Source organism: Canis lupus, chromosome 12 (assembly GCF_011100685.1).
Source record: "Canis lupus familiaris isolate Mischka breed German Shepherd chromosome 12, alternate assembly UU_Cfam_GSD_1.0, whole genome shotgun sequence".
Taxonomy (NCBI): domain Eukaryota; kingdom Metazoa; phylum Chordata; class Mammalia; order Carnivora; family Canidae; genus Canis; species Canis lupus.
In genome coordinates this window covers 44,577,883-44,591,719 of record NC_049233.1, presented here as the reverse complement: position 1 = coordinate 44,591,719, position 13,837 = coordinate 44,577,883, and the positions used below count along the sequence as shown (strand labels likewise).

At 42.5% G+C, this 13,837-nt stretch overlaps 1 protein-coding gene across 6 annotated transcripts in view; it reads right to left on the bottom strand.

The window, feature by feature from the left end:
* Positions 1-218: 218 nt before the first annotated feature.
* The window catches only part of MRAP2 (melanocortin 2 receptor accessory protein 2), a 49,250-nt gene continuing 35,631 nt past the window's right edge, over positions 219-13,837 (bottom strand). For 4 of the 6 annotated variants that reach the window (XM_038553354.1, XM_038553352.1, XM_038553350.1 and 1 more), the window contains one exon: positions 219-1,790. In XM_038553354.1, the coding sequence (XP_038409282.1) occupies positions 1,397-1,790 (394 nt within the window). In that variant the 3' untranslated portion in view covers positions 219-1,396. Of the gene's footprint in view, positions 1,791-9,881; positions 10,070-11,680; positions 11,767-13,837 lie in introns of those variants that run through there. The other 2 variants (XM_038553355.1, XM_038553356.1) reach the window with 2 other exon arrangements.

Sequence of the window (13,837 nt, the reverse complement as noted above, 5' to 3'; positions counted from 1 at the left end):
GGAGTCTTAAAGAATAATATTTTCCTCAAAAGATATTATGGGAAAGATATTATTATATTATGGGCTCTCTTTGGGCAGAATAACTCCTAAATGAAATCTGGTGCATAATTCAGAGCACTGGGCTCCTAGAGATAAAAATTAGGAAGCATTAGAAACATGGAATAATTTCTAAAGGAAATGAAAAATTTGGATGTGTGAAAACAAAGAACCAGAGAAAATTCCTGTGCAATCAAATGCATTTATTTTTTTTGCTTAAGCAAGACAGATGGTGAACAAATTCATAATGAAAATGCCACCCAGAGATTAGCAGCTGGCTGCACATGCAACTGTGTATGCAAGACCAAGTTTTTCCCAATACCAGGACTAGATTCCTTCGGGAAATTAACTGTGTTGCACCAGGCCACCCTGCACATCTGTTGGTGGGGAATTTACAATCCATTCACCACCTCAGCTCAAAGCCCACACACGAGCCACATGACCATCACCTACACCCCTACCAAGTAAAGAGCATGGCAAATGGCACTTTTCTTGTTCAGTAGCCAACCACACAGAAATGTGACCAGACACATGTTCACCAACAGAGACACAAAAGGCACCTGTCATCACTCAGCTGACAACCTTCCCTACATTTCTGGGGATAGGAGTGCCATGCAATGTATCATGGATTGGTACTCATTCTAGAAGAGGAGGGGCATGGCTGTCCCTACGTTTTACCATGGGTGGCTGGAGGTTCTCAGAAGAGCTATTTTCATACAACCAACAGAAATGTTGGCCACGGTGACTGTGAGGTGAGTCGTCTGACATCCTCTAGATGCTTGGACCCTTGACAAAAGCTGGGCTCAGTTAAGGTTGAGTGGAAGGTACTGACATGGGGGATCCTACAAGAGATAGGAGGCAGTGCCATAGTTTATATTGATTTACATATAACCCAGCCTCTTCTCGATGCAAAGTCACAAGTTCACAAAATATTAGAGCTAGGATGAATAATCTACTCCAGACTCCCCATGTTACGGTTAACAATGTGGCAGCCCAGAGAGGTAAAGCAACTTGCTAAAGGTAGAGCATGGAATTGGCAGGGCCAGACTGGAACACAGTATGCTAACCCCCATTCAAGAACGTTGACACTGAGTATGTGGCCAAATTTTTCAACAACGAAGAGGATGAAACCATATAAGTACCTTATTCCCCAAAAAGCCTGAACTGTGTTTAAAGGCATAGAAACTCAGCTTATTCGGCTCGTTTTTGAGGGGGCTCTCTCCTCTGTTTCTATCTCTCATAACACCCCCACTTAGCTACCCCCCCACACACACATACACACAATCTTGGTGAATGGAGATTTCTTGCTTTACAAAGACAGACCCAACATCTTCAGGAAGACACTTTACAGAGTAGTTTCTCAATCCAGGTCTTTGTGTGAGGTCTGGGAAACTGGCTTATTTTCTAGAACAATAGGTGGTTCTGAAATTAGAAGATCATCCTCCCCAAAGGAGGAGTTCTGGTCTGTATTCACAAAGTTAGGGATATCAAACTTCATAAGCCTATTCAGCTCCTCCTCTGGACGCCCATTGCTTCTAATGGCTTCCTGGAGTCGAACACTGCTGTCAAGGACCGTGGTCTGATGACAAACTTTAGCCCTATCCAAGTGTTCCACTTCATTGATGTAGCAATGAAAGAGAGACCTGGATTCATCATTGCCCTGTCGAGAAAACACCTTATCTGGCTCCAGTGGTCTTCCAAAGTCTGACACAAAGCTATTCATTCTAAATCTCTTCTCTGAAGATTCTGCATTGCTGTAAAGAGAAGGAAAAGAAAAGACTGCTTACACACCAGCTTGTTCACCTGCTGAAATCATGGTTTTTACAAACTGAAGATTTGTGGTAACCCTGCGTCTGGCAAGTCTATTGGCACCATTTTTTCAGCAGCATTTGCTCACTTTGTGTTTCTGTGTCACATTTCAGTCATCCTCAAAGTGGTTCAAACATTTTCATTATTATTATATTTATTCTGTGATCTGCGATCAGTGACCTTTAATGTTACCCTCCTAATTGTTTTGGGGGTACCATGAACTGTGCCCACACAGAATGAAAAACTCAAGTGATAAATCTTCTGACTGCTCCACTAACCAGCCTTCCCCATCTCTCTCACTCTACTTGGGCCTCCCTATTTCCCAAGACACAACAATGTTGAAATGATGCCAGTTAATAACCCTACAATGGCCCTAAGTGTTTAAGTGAAAGAGTTACACATCTCTCACTTTTGCAAAAGCTAAAAATAATTATGCATACTGAGGAAGGTATCTGAAAAACCAAGATAGACCAAAAGCTACTCCTTTTGTATCAAATAGTTAACCAAGTTGTGAATGCAAAGGAAAAGCTCTTGAAGGAAATTAGAAGTCCTTTGTCAGTAAACTCACAAATGATAAGAAAGTGAAACAGCCTTATTGCAGATATGGAGAAAGTTTTAGCGGCCTAGATAGAAGATCAAACCAGCCACAACGTGCCCTTCAACCAAAGCCCAATCCAGAGCAAGGCCCTAACTCTCATCAAATCTATGAAGGCTGAGAGAGGTGACAAAGCTGCAGAAAGTCTGAAGCTGCCAGAGGTTGCTTGGTTTATGATGCATAAGGAAAAGAAGCCATCTCTGTAACATCAAAGTGCAATGTGAAGCAGCAGGTGCTGATGGAAAAGCTACAGCAAGTTATCCCAAAGAGCTAGCTAAAATAATTAATGCAGGCAGCTACAATAAGCAAAAGATTTTCAGTGTAGACAAAACAGCCTTCTATTGGAAGAAGATACCAACTAGGACTCTCATAGCTGGAGAAGAGAAACCAATGCCCGCCTTCAAAGCTTCAAAGAACAGGCTGATTCTCTTGTTAGGGGCTAATGCAGCTGGTAACTTTAAATTGAAGTCAGTGGTCATGCAGCATTCTAAAACCCCCACAGTGCTAAAGAATTATGCCAAATCTACCCTGCCTGTGCTCTCTAAACGGAACAGCAAAGCCTAGATGATAGCACATCTGTTTACAACATGGCTTACTGAATATCTTAAGCTCACTGTTGAGATCTACTGCTCAAGATAAAGATTCCTTTCCAAACATAATGCTCATTGACAATGTACTTGGTCACTCAAGAGCTCTGATGGAGATGTACAAAAATAAGATTCATGTTGTCTTGATGCCCACTAACATGAAATCCATTCTGTGGTCCATGAATCAGGAGTAATTCTGACTTTCGAGTCTTACTATTTAAGAAATACATTTCTTAAAGCTGTTGGTGTTACAGTGACTCCTCTGGTGGATCTAGGCAAAGACATGTAAAAACCTCCTGGAAAGGACTCACCATTTTATTTTATTAAACTTTTTTATTTATTTATGATAGTCACAGAGAGAGAGAGAGAGAGAGAGAGAGAGAGAGGCAGAGACATAGGCAGAGGGAGAAGCAGGCTCCATGCACCAGGAGCCCGATGTGGGATTCGATCCCAGGTCTCCAGGATCGCGCCCTAGGCCAAAGGCAGGCGCCAAACCGCTGTGCCACCCAGGGATCCCAGGACTCACCATTTTAGGAACCACTAAGAGCATTCACGATTTATGAAAAGAGGTAAAAAAAAAAAAAAAAAAAGAACATGAACAGGAATTTGAAAGAAGTTGATTCCAATCCTCATGCATGACTTGGAGGAGTTCAAGATTTCAGTGGAGGAAGTAAGTGCAGATGTGGTGGAAACAGCAAGAGAACCAGAATAGAAGAGGAGCCTAAAGATGAGACTGAATTACTTCAATCTCATGACCCAAACTTTTTTTTTTAAAGATTTTATATTTATTTATTAGAGAGAGAGAGAGAGAGAGAGAGAGAGAGAGAGAGAGAAACAGGTTCCATGCAGGGAGCCTGATGTGGGACTCGATCCTGGGTCTCCAGGATCACACCCTGGGTGTAAGGCAGTGCTAAACTACTAAACCACCGGGGCTGCCTGATCCAAACTTTTTAAAAAATTATTTTATTTATTTATTTATTCATGAGAGACCCAGAGAGAGAGGCAGAGACATAGGCAGAGGGAGAAGCAGTCTCCCTGAGGGGACCCCGGGATCATGACCTGAGCTGAAGGCAGATGCTCAACCACTGAGCCACCCAGGCATCCCTCATGATCCAAACTTGAAAGGAGGAGGAGCTGCTTCTTATGGATGAGCGAAGAAAGTAGATTCTTGAGATGGTGTCTACTCCTGGTAAAGATGCTCTGAAGATTGTTGAAATGACAGCAAATGATTTAGAATATCACATAAACTTAGCTGATAAATCAGCAGGGTCAGAGAGGACTGATTCCAAGTTTGAGAGAAGTTCTACTGTGCATAAAATGCTATGAAACAGCATCAATGCTACAGATAAGTCATTTGTGAAAGAAAGAGTCAATCAATGCAGCAAACTTCATGTTTAAGAAATTGCCACAACCACCCCCACTTTCAGCAACCACCATTCTGATCAGTCAGCGGCCATCAACACTGAAGCAAGACCTTCTACCTGCAAAAGATTACTTGTTAAAAGCTCATCAGATGACAGTATTTTTTTTGGCAATAAATTACTTTTAAAGTATGTACATTTAATTTTTGGACATAATGCTATTATGACTTAATATAGTATAATGTAAATATAATTTATATATGCTCTGTGAAACCAAGAAACTCATCTGACTCACTTTATTACAGTATTTGCTTTATTGCAGTGGTCTAATACCTGTAACATCTACAAGGTATGACTGTACTTAGCAAAAAAATTAACAAAGGATGTACAAGACCTATACACTGAAAATTTTAAGACACTGCCAATGGAATTAGGGAAGACCTTAGTAATATGGAAAAATAAACCATGCTTGTAATTTTTTTAAGATTTTATTTATTTATTCATGAGAGACCCAGAGAGAGAGGCAGAGACATACGCAGAGGGAGAAGCAAGCTCCCCACAAGAAGCCTGATGTAGGACTTGATCCCAGGACCCCTGATCATGCCCTGAGTCGAAGGCAGACACTCAACCGCTGAGCCACCCAAGCATCCCACCGTGCTTGTAATTGAAGATTTCAGGTGGAAATCCATAAAGCCATAGACATAAATTAATGAAGTTTTCTCCTTTCAAGGGCCAAAAGTCTTTCTGTTTTTGTCTGCCAACGTTTAGTCTCCAGTGCCTTCCAATAGTCACTCTTTACATCTTGTCTAAATTTTATAATGGTTATCTGCAAGGTAATTTAAAGCGAGCTACTCTGCCATTACTGGAACTGGAATCCACCTACCTACCCAACACCTCTTGGTCCTTCATTGAGTTATGTATGGTGCCACCTCCTGCTAGAAGTCTTCCCAGACTCCTCCAGTCTGAATCAGAATGTTTCCCCTCAAGGACTGGGAGTTTCTCTCCATCTGTCTTCTCACTCTGTAGTATACTGATCTCTTGTCTGGCACCCTCATTAAGATTATGATCTCTTGAGGGCAGGTATCATGTGTTTCTTGCCTATGTTCCCTTTAGCACAGTACTAGGCATATAATTGCTGCTTAATAAATTGCTCTCAAATGAATGAATGATGAAGAGATCTTGGCCTTGGCAGGAGGCCTCTTCTATAATCTTATAGGGCCAAAAATTAATTCAAGTGCAGTATACCCAGCTAAGTAAGAGCAGGTAAGCCTTAATAAGAGATGGCTTATTAATAGATCCTGAGTGTGGACTCTAGACTGAGAGATGCAGGAGGTCCCATAAAGTAGTCACATCCATGTCTGCCCTTCGCCTACTTTTGATGAAGGGAGATACCCTGTCTCTGCCCCTTACAGCACTCCCCACATCCTCAACTTCTGGTCCACAGTCTTCCATGGGGCCTTCACACATAGGTCTTTGGAACTCATATACCATAGAGCCACTAACAAGGGGCATCTTGCACTCACTACAGCTGGCCGGGCCTGGAGGCTGCAGGGGCTCAAGTTCCATGGGGAAGGCTTCCTGCCACTTATTGGTAAGAATGGCTTCAAGGAAAGCCAGTGAAAATACTGACCCTCAGTGGTTACCCATTTTTTTTTTTAGAGCAGCCTAGTTTTCCTGAGTCACACCCGAAAATATTCTTATATATGTAATGCAGTGAATATCAGAGGATTCTCACTATTAGGCAGGGAGGGATTTGCAGCTGGATGTTGTCTTAATTCAGTTTTTAGGAAAGAAACATGTTCCATGCTGTTAAGGATGCCTTTCCAGCCTGTAGATGGTCTGGGGACTACTCTATGGGTTGTTAGGCTCCTATGATAAAGAGAACAGAGCTAATTCCAACTTTCTCATCTCTCAAACTCAGCTGGCATAGTGAAAAACAATGCTCTATGGCACCTATTAGATCAGTTAAGAGTTGAAAGTCAACTTGTTCTCCTTTGGCTTTGGTTATACCTGGGAAAATTAAAAACTGAGGTGCCAAACACCTTAAATTCCACCTTGATTAAAACTATGGTTAAAGCCAGAAGCCAGGGATGCTTGGGTGGCTCAGTGGTTAAGCGTCTGCCTTCGGCTCAGGGCATGATCCCAGGGTCCGGGATCAAGTCTAGCATCGGGATCCTTGCAGGGAGCCTGCTTCTCCCTCTGCCTATGTTTCTGCCTTTCTCTCTGTGTCTCTTATGAATAAATAAAACCTTTAAAAAAAAGCAAAAATCTTCAAAAACTGAAACACTGAAGGAATGAGAAACTTTAAGGTGCTTACTAGACTAGTAATTAATACCATGTGATAAGTTATCACAAGGAAAAGAGAATACTGAAGAATATTTGTGCTATATGCTGAACATCTGTGTCCTTCCAAAATTGACATGTTCAAATCTACTTCCCTGTGTGATGGTATTAGGAGGTGGGGCCTTTGGAAAAGGAGATTTAACCTTAGTGAACCGAATTAGTGCCCTTATAAAGTGGCCTCAGGAAGATCCCTCGCTCCTTCCCCACTGTGAGGACACAGTGAAAAGTCTGCCATCTATGAATCAAATACCAAACATGCCAGGACCTTGATCTTGATCTTCCCAGACCCCCAATACTGTCAGAAATAGATTTGTTACTTATAAGCCTTCTAGTCCATGCTACTCTACTATAGCAGCCTGCACAAACTAAGGCAATTTGTCAGAAAATTTAAAATTGCTAATAATTTTAGCATTTTTAATTGTTTTTGTTACATTCCTACCTATTCTAGATCTTGTCATCATGAAATTGATGATATAGCTAGTAGGTTCAAGAGAAGTTCTCCTGTTTTATCTGAACTTTTAAAAAATTACAATAGTTCATTTTCATAGGACACTGAACCTTGAAATCATGTTTTTTAAAAAGGATTTTATTTATTTATTCATGAAAGACAGAGAGGCAGAGACAAAGACAGAGGGAGAAGCAGGCTCTTCAGAGGGAGCCCGATGCAGGACTCAATCCTCGGACCAGGATCATGCTCTGAGCCGAAGGCAGATGCTCAACTGCTGAGCTACCCAGGAATCCCTCAAAATCATGTTCTTTTATTTAAGATTTTGTTATTCCTAGGGCAGCCTGGGTGGCTCAGCGGTTTAGCGCCGCCTTTGGCCCAGGGCGTGGTCCCGGGGTGCTGGGATCGAGTCCCACGTCGGGCTCCCTGCATGGAGCCTGCTTCTCCCTCTGCCTGTGTCTCTGCCCCTCTCTCTCCTCTCTGTGTATTCTCATGAATAAATAAATAAAATCTTTTAAAAAAAGATTTTGTTATTCCTCATTTTCATCTTGTTATAAGAAATGCAGCTGGGACTTAACCTATTTGTTGCAACATTGCTGAACTCCACCAGCCAGAATAAAAAGACTGTTCAGACTGTTCTGATTCTTAGATTTTTCTCTCTTCTCCCCATGGGTTGTGTCATATATTCTCTGTCCCTGTGGAATTTTTTTGTATCTGAACAGAGAGCCTCTAACATCCAGTCCTCTGGCACCTGCACTGATTAGCATTACTCCTATGATATTCCCTGCTCACAATCTTTCCCTGACTCCCCCAAACTCTCTGCCTGATAGCTCAGGCTCCCCACCCTTGCATCACCTGATATGCTCTCCCACCAGCCCCCTTGCTAACTCTATGGTCCAGCCACATGGCACCTGACCATCCTCAGATGTACCCAGGATTGTCCCTCTCTGTGCTTTGCTTGTGCTGTTCCTCTTGCCTGATGGGCCCATCTACCCCTATCTGTCAAATACCTTCTTCACTGTCCAATGCAAATGTCACTGTCTCTAAGGAGACTCTCTGAACTCCCAGTGGGAAGGAATCTATCCCTTCTCTGAGCTCCTGCTATACTTCACTGACCTTCTCCTACAAGACACATCTGTTCCTGCCTCATGTCAGAGCTATTTTTGTACAGCCCTTTCCCCCCTCTACACTGCTGGGCTGTATTTGTTCATCTTTGCATCTCCCAAAGGGCCTTGCAGTCATTAGACCCTCAATGAGTATACTGCACAGCTGTATCTGCCCAGTGGTCCAAAGCCCTGATTCCCATGAAAGGCACAGCCACCCCCAGTGCTAAGCACAGTGCTCCTTCCTCTGCGATCTAAAAGCGAAATCAGGTCAAGAGGACAGACCTCTCTTACCTTCATCTGGAGAAGGAAAACACCTGTAATGCTCCGGGTTATTCCTCTAGGGATTTTTCAGATTTCTTACAATTTTTTACAAGTGAAGTGTCTGCTGCTGTGCTGAGTCTTGGTATACCCATGACTGCCTATGGGTTTGCCTTGCTCATGAAGAGTGGTAGGCAGTCCAGCCTGTGGGTACCTGTACTTCCAGAAGTCATTCCCAGTGGGCTTTCAGGGAAGTGTTAAGTTAAACAGAGATCTGCTAAGAGTGAAATCTCTGATTAACAACTAATGAGAAAGCAAGAATAACCACTGATATTTATGGGGCTGTAGCCTGTGCTGAAAGCTTTATTTCATGTAACAAACCCTAGAAGTGCCTACCCAACCCTCTGCCTGGGTGTGGAAGTGCCATTTGGTAACTCTAGTTGCTAGTTCTCACTTACTAGGAAGAGGTCAGGCTCTCTGGGGCAAGAAAGCATTCACTACATTAGAACGACCCTCAGCACAGTCCCGGGCAAACTACAGCTGTGCACTCAGAAAACAACATTCAGTTGATGGGAAATTAAAAATAACTCTTGCCAAAGCGTGTATAAATTGAATCTGATACATAAAATAGTCAGATTTTTGACCTGTTGATGGTGGGAGACCTCTCAAAATGTCAGGACTTCCTCAGGAATATGCACCATGTCTGCACGCTGCCAGCTAGCTCCTGTGGCCTTGGTCATTATCAAAAACATCGAGCACTGACATTTTCTTGCTATTAGCTTTTAGGTGCACTGTACCCATTTTTTAGCAAGTGCCATATTCAGGTAAATTGCAATTCAAAGTAAAATGTAATTTCCATTTTTATAAGGTCACAAGCAATTCTGCACTTACTCCTAAATGAAGAACATCCCCACTTGGACAAGGCACACTAAACAAAGGCTGTAAAAGGAGGGTATTTGAGGCATATGATATCTGGAGTTGGGTAGTTTTTTTAGAAGTCCAAAGTATTCAACATAAAAATGTGATCCAAGCCTTTTCCGTTACTCTCTCCCTGGCAGATTTATGATAATGGTGCTATAATGCTTTAACAAGACAGCACAGAGTGAATGCCTCTTTCGCTGAGAAAGCAGGAGAAAATGGTTCTTTTATCTTCATTGTCCATAAAGGATTCAGGTAAGAGGGTTCCCCCCGCCCCACCATCCCCTGCACACAACTGCAAATATTCCATAAGAAAAATAATCCCCATTAAAGCTGTGTCTTGGGCCTAAAAGCTTTTAAGAAAGGTGATGTCAGCTTTATAATAGTCTTTTTTCCTCTGCGGTATACTTCTCTAGTGCTCACCAGTGCCTGGTTCTCTTCTTCTGGGCCCACTGATTACCCTTCTCAGCCTGGGCAGGCAGTGGGTGTGGCTAGTTCTGGCCAATGAGCTGTGAGAGGAAGATGATTTGCACCACTTCCTGGCTGAAGAACAGAAGGGCAGGTGTGAGGTCTCCGCAGATGCCCTTCCCTATTAGTGTAACCCAGGAGGCTGAGTGTTGGAGACAGTGGAGAAGCTTCTGTCCACCTATTTGCTAACCAAACAGGTTAGCTTGAGTGAGAAATAAACCTGTTTGTGTCATACTGAGATTTGAGGAGTTTGTTACTGTCTCATAATCTAAACTGATTATTACACATTCTCTCTCTTCACAAAAGCCATTGAGAAGTCAGTGATTCCAGAATTGAAGTTTTTATGCTAATATGATCCAATTTGAAAACTCCAGAGAAAAAACTTGCCCATTATATTGTAATGTCATTGGCTCTGTGTAGCAAATGGATCTCAACTCCTACCATCCAATATTGTTAAATGAAGGTCCAGCCAGGGTTGGCAAATACATATTCTCTCTTGGGTGAAAACTGTGATTGATTCCTCAAAGCTGCCCAAAGTGGTATTTTTGTTTTGTTTTGTTTAAGATTTATTTGCTTATTTTGATAGCAAGGGAGAGAAAGAATGCATACATGAGTGCAGTCGGGGTGGGGCAGAGGGAGAGAAAGAATCTCTAGCAGATTCCCTGCTTAGCACAAAGCTCCCCTCAGAGCTCCATCTCACAACCCTGAGACCTTGAGCTGAGCCAAAATTAAGAGTCAGACGCTTAACTGACTGAACCACCCAGGTGCCCCAAAGTGATGCTTTGAAAACAATTCTGAGGCCAAGTCCCAACAATGCAGGTAGATAGCACAGTCGATGAGTGATGTCTGTTGTGGGTAAGGCACAAGGAGTAGAGTCACGGGTTGTGGTATCTGCCGTCCTTGTGTCCTACTGCTTTCAAAGAGATGCACGTCCTGCCTTGAAATACCTCCATGGAGAAAGAGATAGAATTAAGCAGTAGACTCAGCACTAGTTCATTCTGAAGTTGAAGACTTGATCAGGTATCTTAACCAGAATGTCGGAGTCATATTCCAAACGGATGTTACCTGATATCCTACTCGAGGAAGTAACTGTTCTTTGGGACAAACCACCCAGGGAGCCAGACAGCTAAAGCAGTCAGAATTCAGACGTGTCAGTCCTTCTGATCTGACCCATCACTTAGCATCCTCTCTAAAGTCATCCCACCATTTGCCTGAACGACACACCCAGGGTGAGGATGGGGTAAAGCACTGGCGAGTGCAGATCAAATATGAATGCTTAGGGCCTGGTTGTCCCATGGGAGGATAGGTTTTTCTTCTCCTTCCTGCTTTCCTAGATCCCCAGCCCTCAGCAGGCCTTCCACCAGCAGCCCAGGGATGACCAACCTTCATTGAGGACCACGGTAAATACACCTTTGTCAGCAATTCCACAAGCATTGGCTCATTGAATCTTTACAATTATCCTAGGAGGCAGATACTATCTTATTTTTACAAATGAGGAAACTCAAGCAAAGAGGTTAAGAATCTAACCCAAAGTCTCAGGCAAGCAAATCTGGAAATTCTTGACTCCAGAGCCCATGCGTGGTCCAGGATGTGATATAAGAAAATGAATCTGATTGATTGTTAGTATCTTTAGTTCAGTAGAAGGAAGAGATTAAAAATTACCAATATGAGATCACTTCACGTGGTGGTTAATAACAGGGGCTTCAGAGTCAAAGAGGCTTTGGTTTGAGGCCTGGACCAATAGTTGTTTTTACCTGTGAACCCTCAGAAAAATGAATCCATTTTTCTCATCTGTAAAGTTGGAACTCTTACAGGATTTACGTTGTCTTCCTGTGAAGGACTTAGTGAGATACATAGAAAGTGATTAGTAGACCCTAGTATATGGTAAACATTAAAAAAAAAAAAAGCTCTTATTCTCAATGATTTATCATTCCTTCCTCCACGCCTAATTATCACACAAGGAAGCTTAAATTGGTTGTTTTATATTAAAGTTGACTGAGTGGAAAAAAAAATGTCTCCTTTAGAGAAAATATCTGCCAAATAAATGTCAACTTTACTAAGATCTAAAAGCCTTTTTAACTGATCCACTTAGGGATTTTGCCTCATGTCTGTTTCTTTCAGTTTTCTATTATGATATAGTGCAACCAAATGCCATATCTTATACTGCCTCAGACTCAAAGAAGCATTTAAAATGTGGCCCTGAGAGCTGATCCATTATTTTATTAAAGGAAAAAGAAAAGGTTATACTTTCTCCTTAACCTCATTAAAGCAGAGTTACAATAACCCATGTTCCTTGAATAAGATTATTCAGAACCACTATCAAAAGAAAAACCATCTAACAGTAGGACTGAACTGCCAATTGAAAGATTAGAAATGCAACTCTCAGCTACCTAGGGTCACCATGACATATTAAGGAAATGTATCGGTCAGGGCTCCAGAGAAACAAAAACAGGAGTGTGAGTGAGTGTGTGAGTGTGTGTGTGTGTGTGTGTGTGTGTGTATCTAACTACTGAGAGGAAGGGAGAGATTTACTTTAAGCAATTGGTTCATGTGATTGTAGAGGCTAGCAAGTCCAAACCCCAGGAAGAGTTGCAGTGTGAGACTGCAGGCAGTCTTCTATCAGAATTCCTTTTTGCTTGAGAGATATCATTCTCTTTCAAGGAAGGCCTTCCAGTGATTGGATGAAACCCACTCACGTTATGGAGGATGATCTGCTCTACTCAGAGTCTACTGATTTAACTCTTACCTCGTTAAAAAAAATAAACACGGAAACAGAGTAATAGTTGATCAAATATCTGGGTATCATGGCCGAGACTAGTTGATGCATAAAATTAATCACTATATGAAGTCATGTTTTATTCTGGGATAGGGTGTTCTTAACCATAAAGATCACCTGCATCCTATAGCAAGCAAATATATCCCAACAGTCCTGCAAAAACCCATCTGACCCTTTGAAGAAAAGGAAGATAACAGTGTTGTTGTTCCCTGGTCACTCTATGAGATGTTCCCTAATCTGAGTTTGTCCTCAGCTCTTCTGACTACTGTTGCAACCCACACAATATCTTAGAATTCCCTGGACTAGTATAATAGATGAAAGGCATGTACAGGTTTTTATGAGGACACGGAAGAAAAGAAAGGTCCCCGTCTTCTTAGTGGCTTCAGTGGCTGTAAAGAGATTCTCAACAAGATGTCTCCATATGCCTCAATAAAATGGTTATTTTCCTTTCATTTAAAATGTATTTAACTTTTTTTCTACACCTTAATGTCTGAAAATAGCTGAGTGAAGAGCAGAACTGTTCCCTCTATCCAGGCACTTGTTAGAGTGCAAGTACAGGTTGAAGATTGAACAGCAGATGCTGGAGAGTGTGTGATGAGATCCAACAACGAGAATCCTATTGCCAGGCTCTGAGGAGTAAGTGAGCTACCAGACATAAAGTGGTAGGATTTGTGCTAAATTTCTTCCATTTACTCTCCCGGGTGGCTCTCCATCATTCTGCGTGCTGCTGTGTGCTCTGTGCCCTAGGAAACTGACCTCTGCTGGAGACTGGCTGCAGGCGGTGCCACTGTGGTCAGCCAATGGCAAGCAATTGAGAGATGGAAGGAGGGGAGGAAAAAAAGGTCTTGGTATTTATTTTGAGGTCCCTCCCTGAGAGGTTGCCTCTGGCTAGCTGTGTCACTCAACCCAAAGTCACGGCTCCTTTCTGCCACACTTTCCACAGGATTCCTGGGTCCACTTCAGGTCTAGGGTGGTAACTTCCCCTCAGTGTTGCCAACCAGGGGTCCTGTGCTATTTCGTGGGGTTATCCTGCCATCTGGCCACAACTTGTGGATAGTCCCTTCAACAAAAGCTCTTCTAATTAGCCTAACTTGAGTGCACTATCTCTGCTAGCTGGGACTGACTTAAAAGGTAT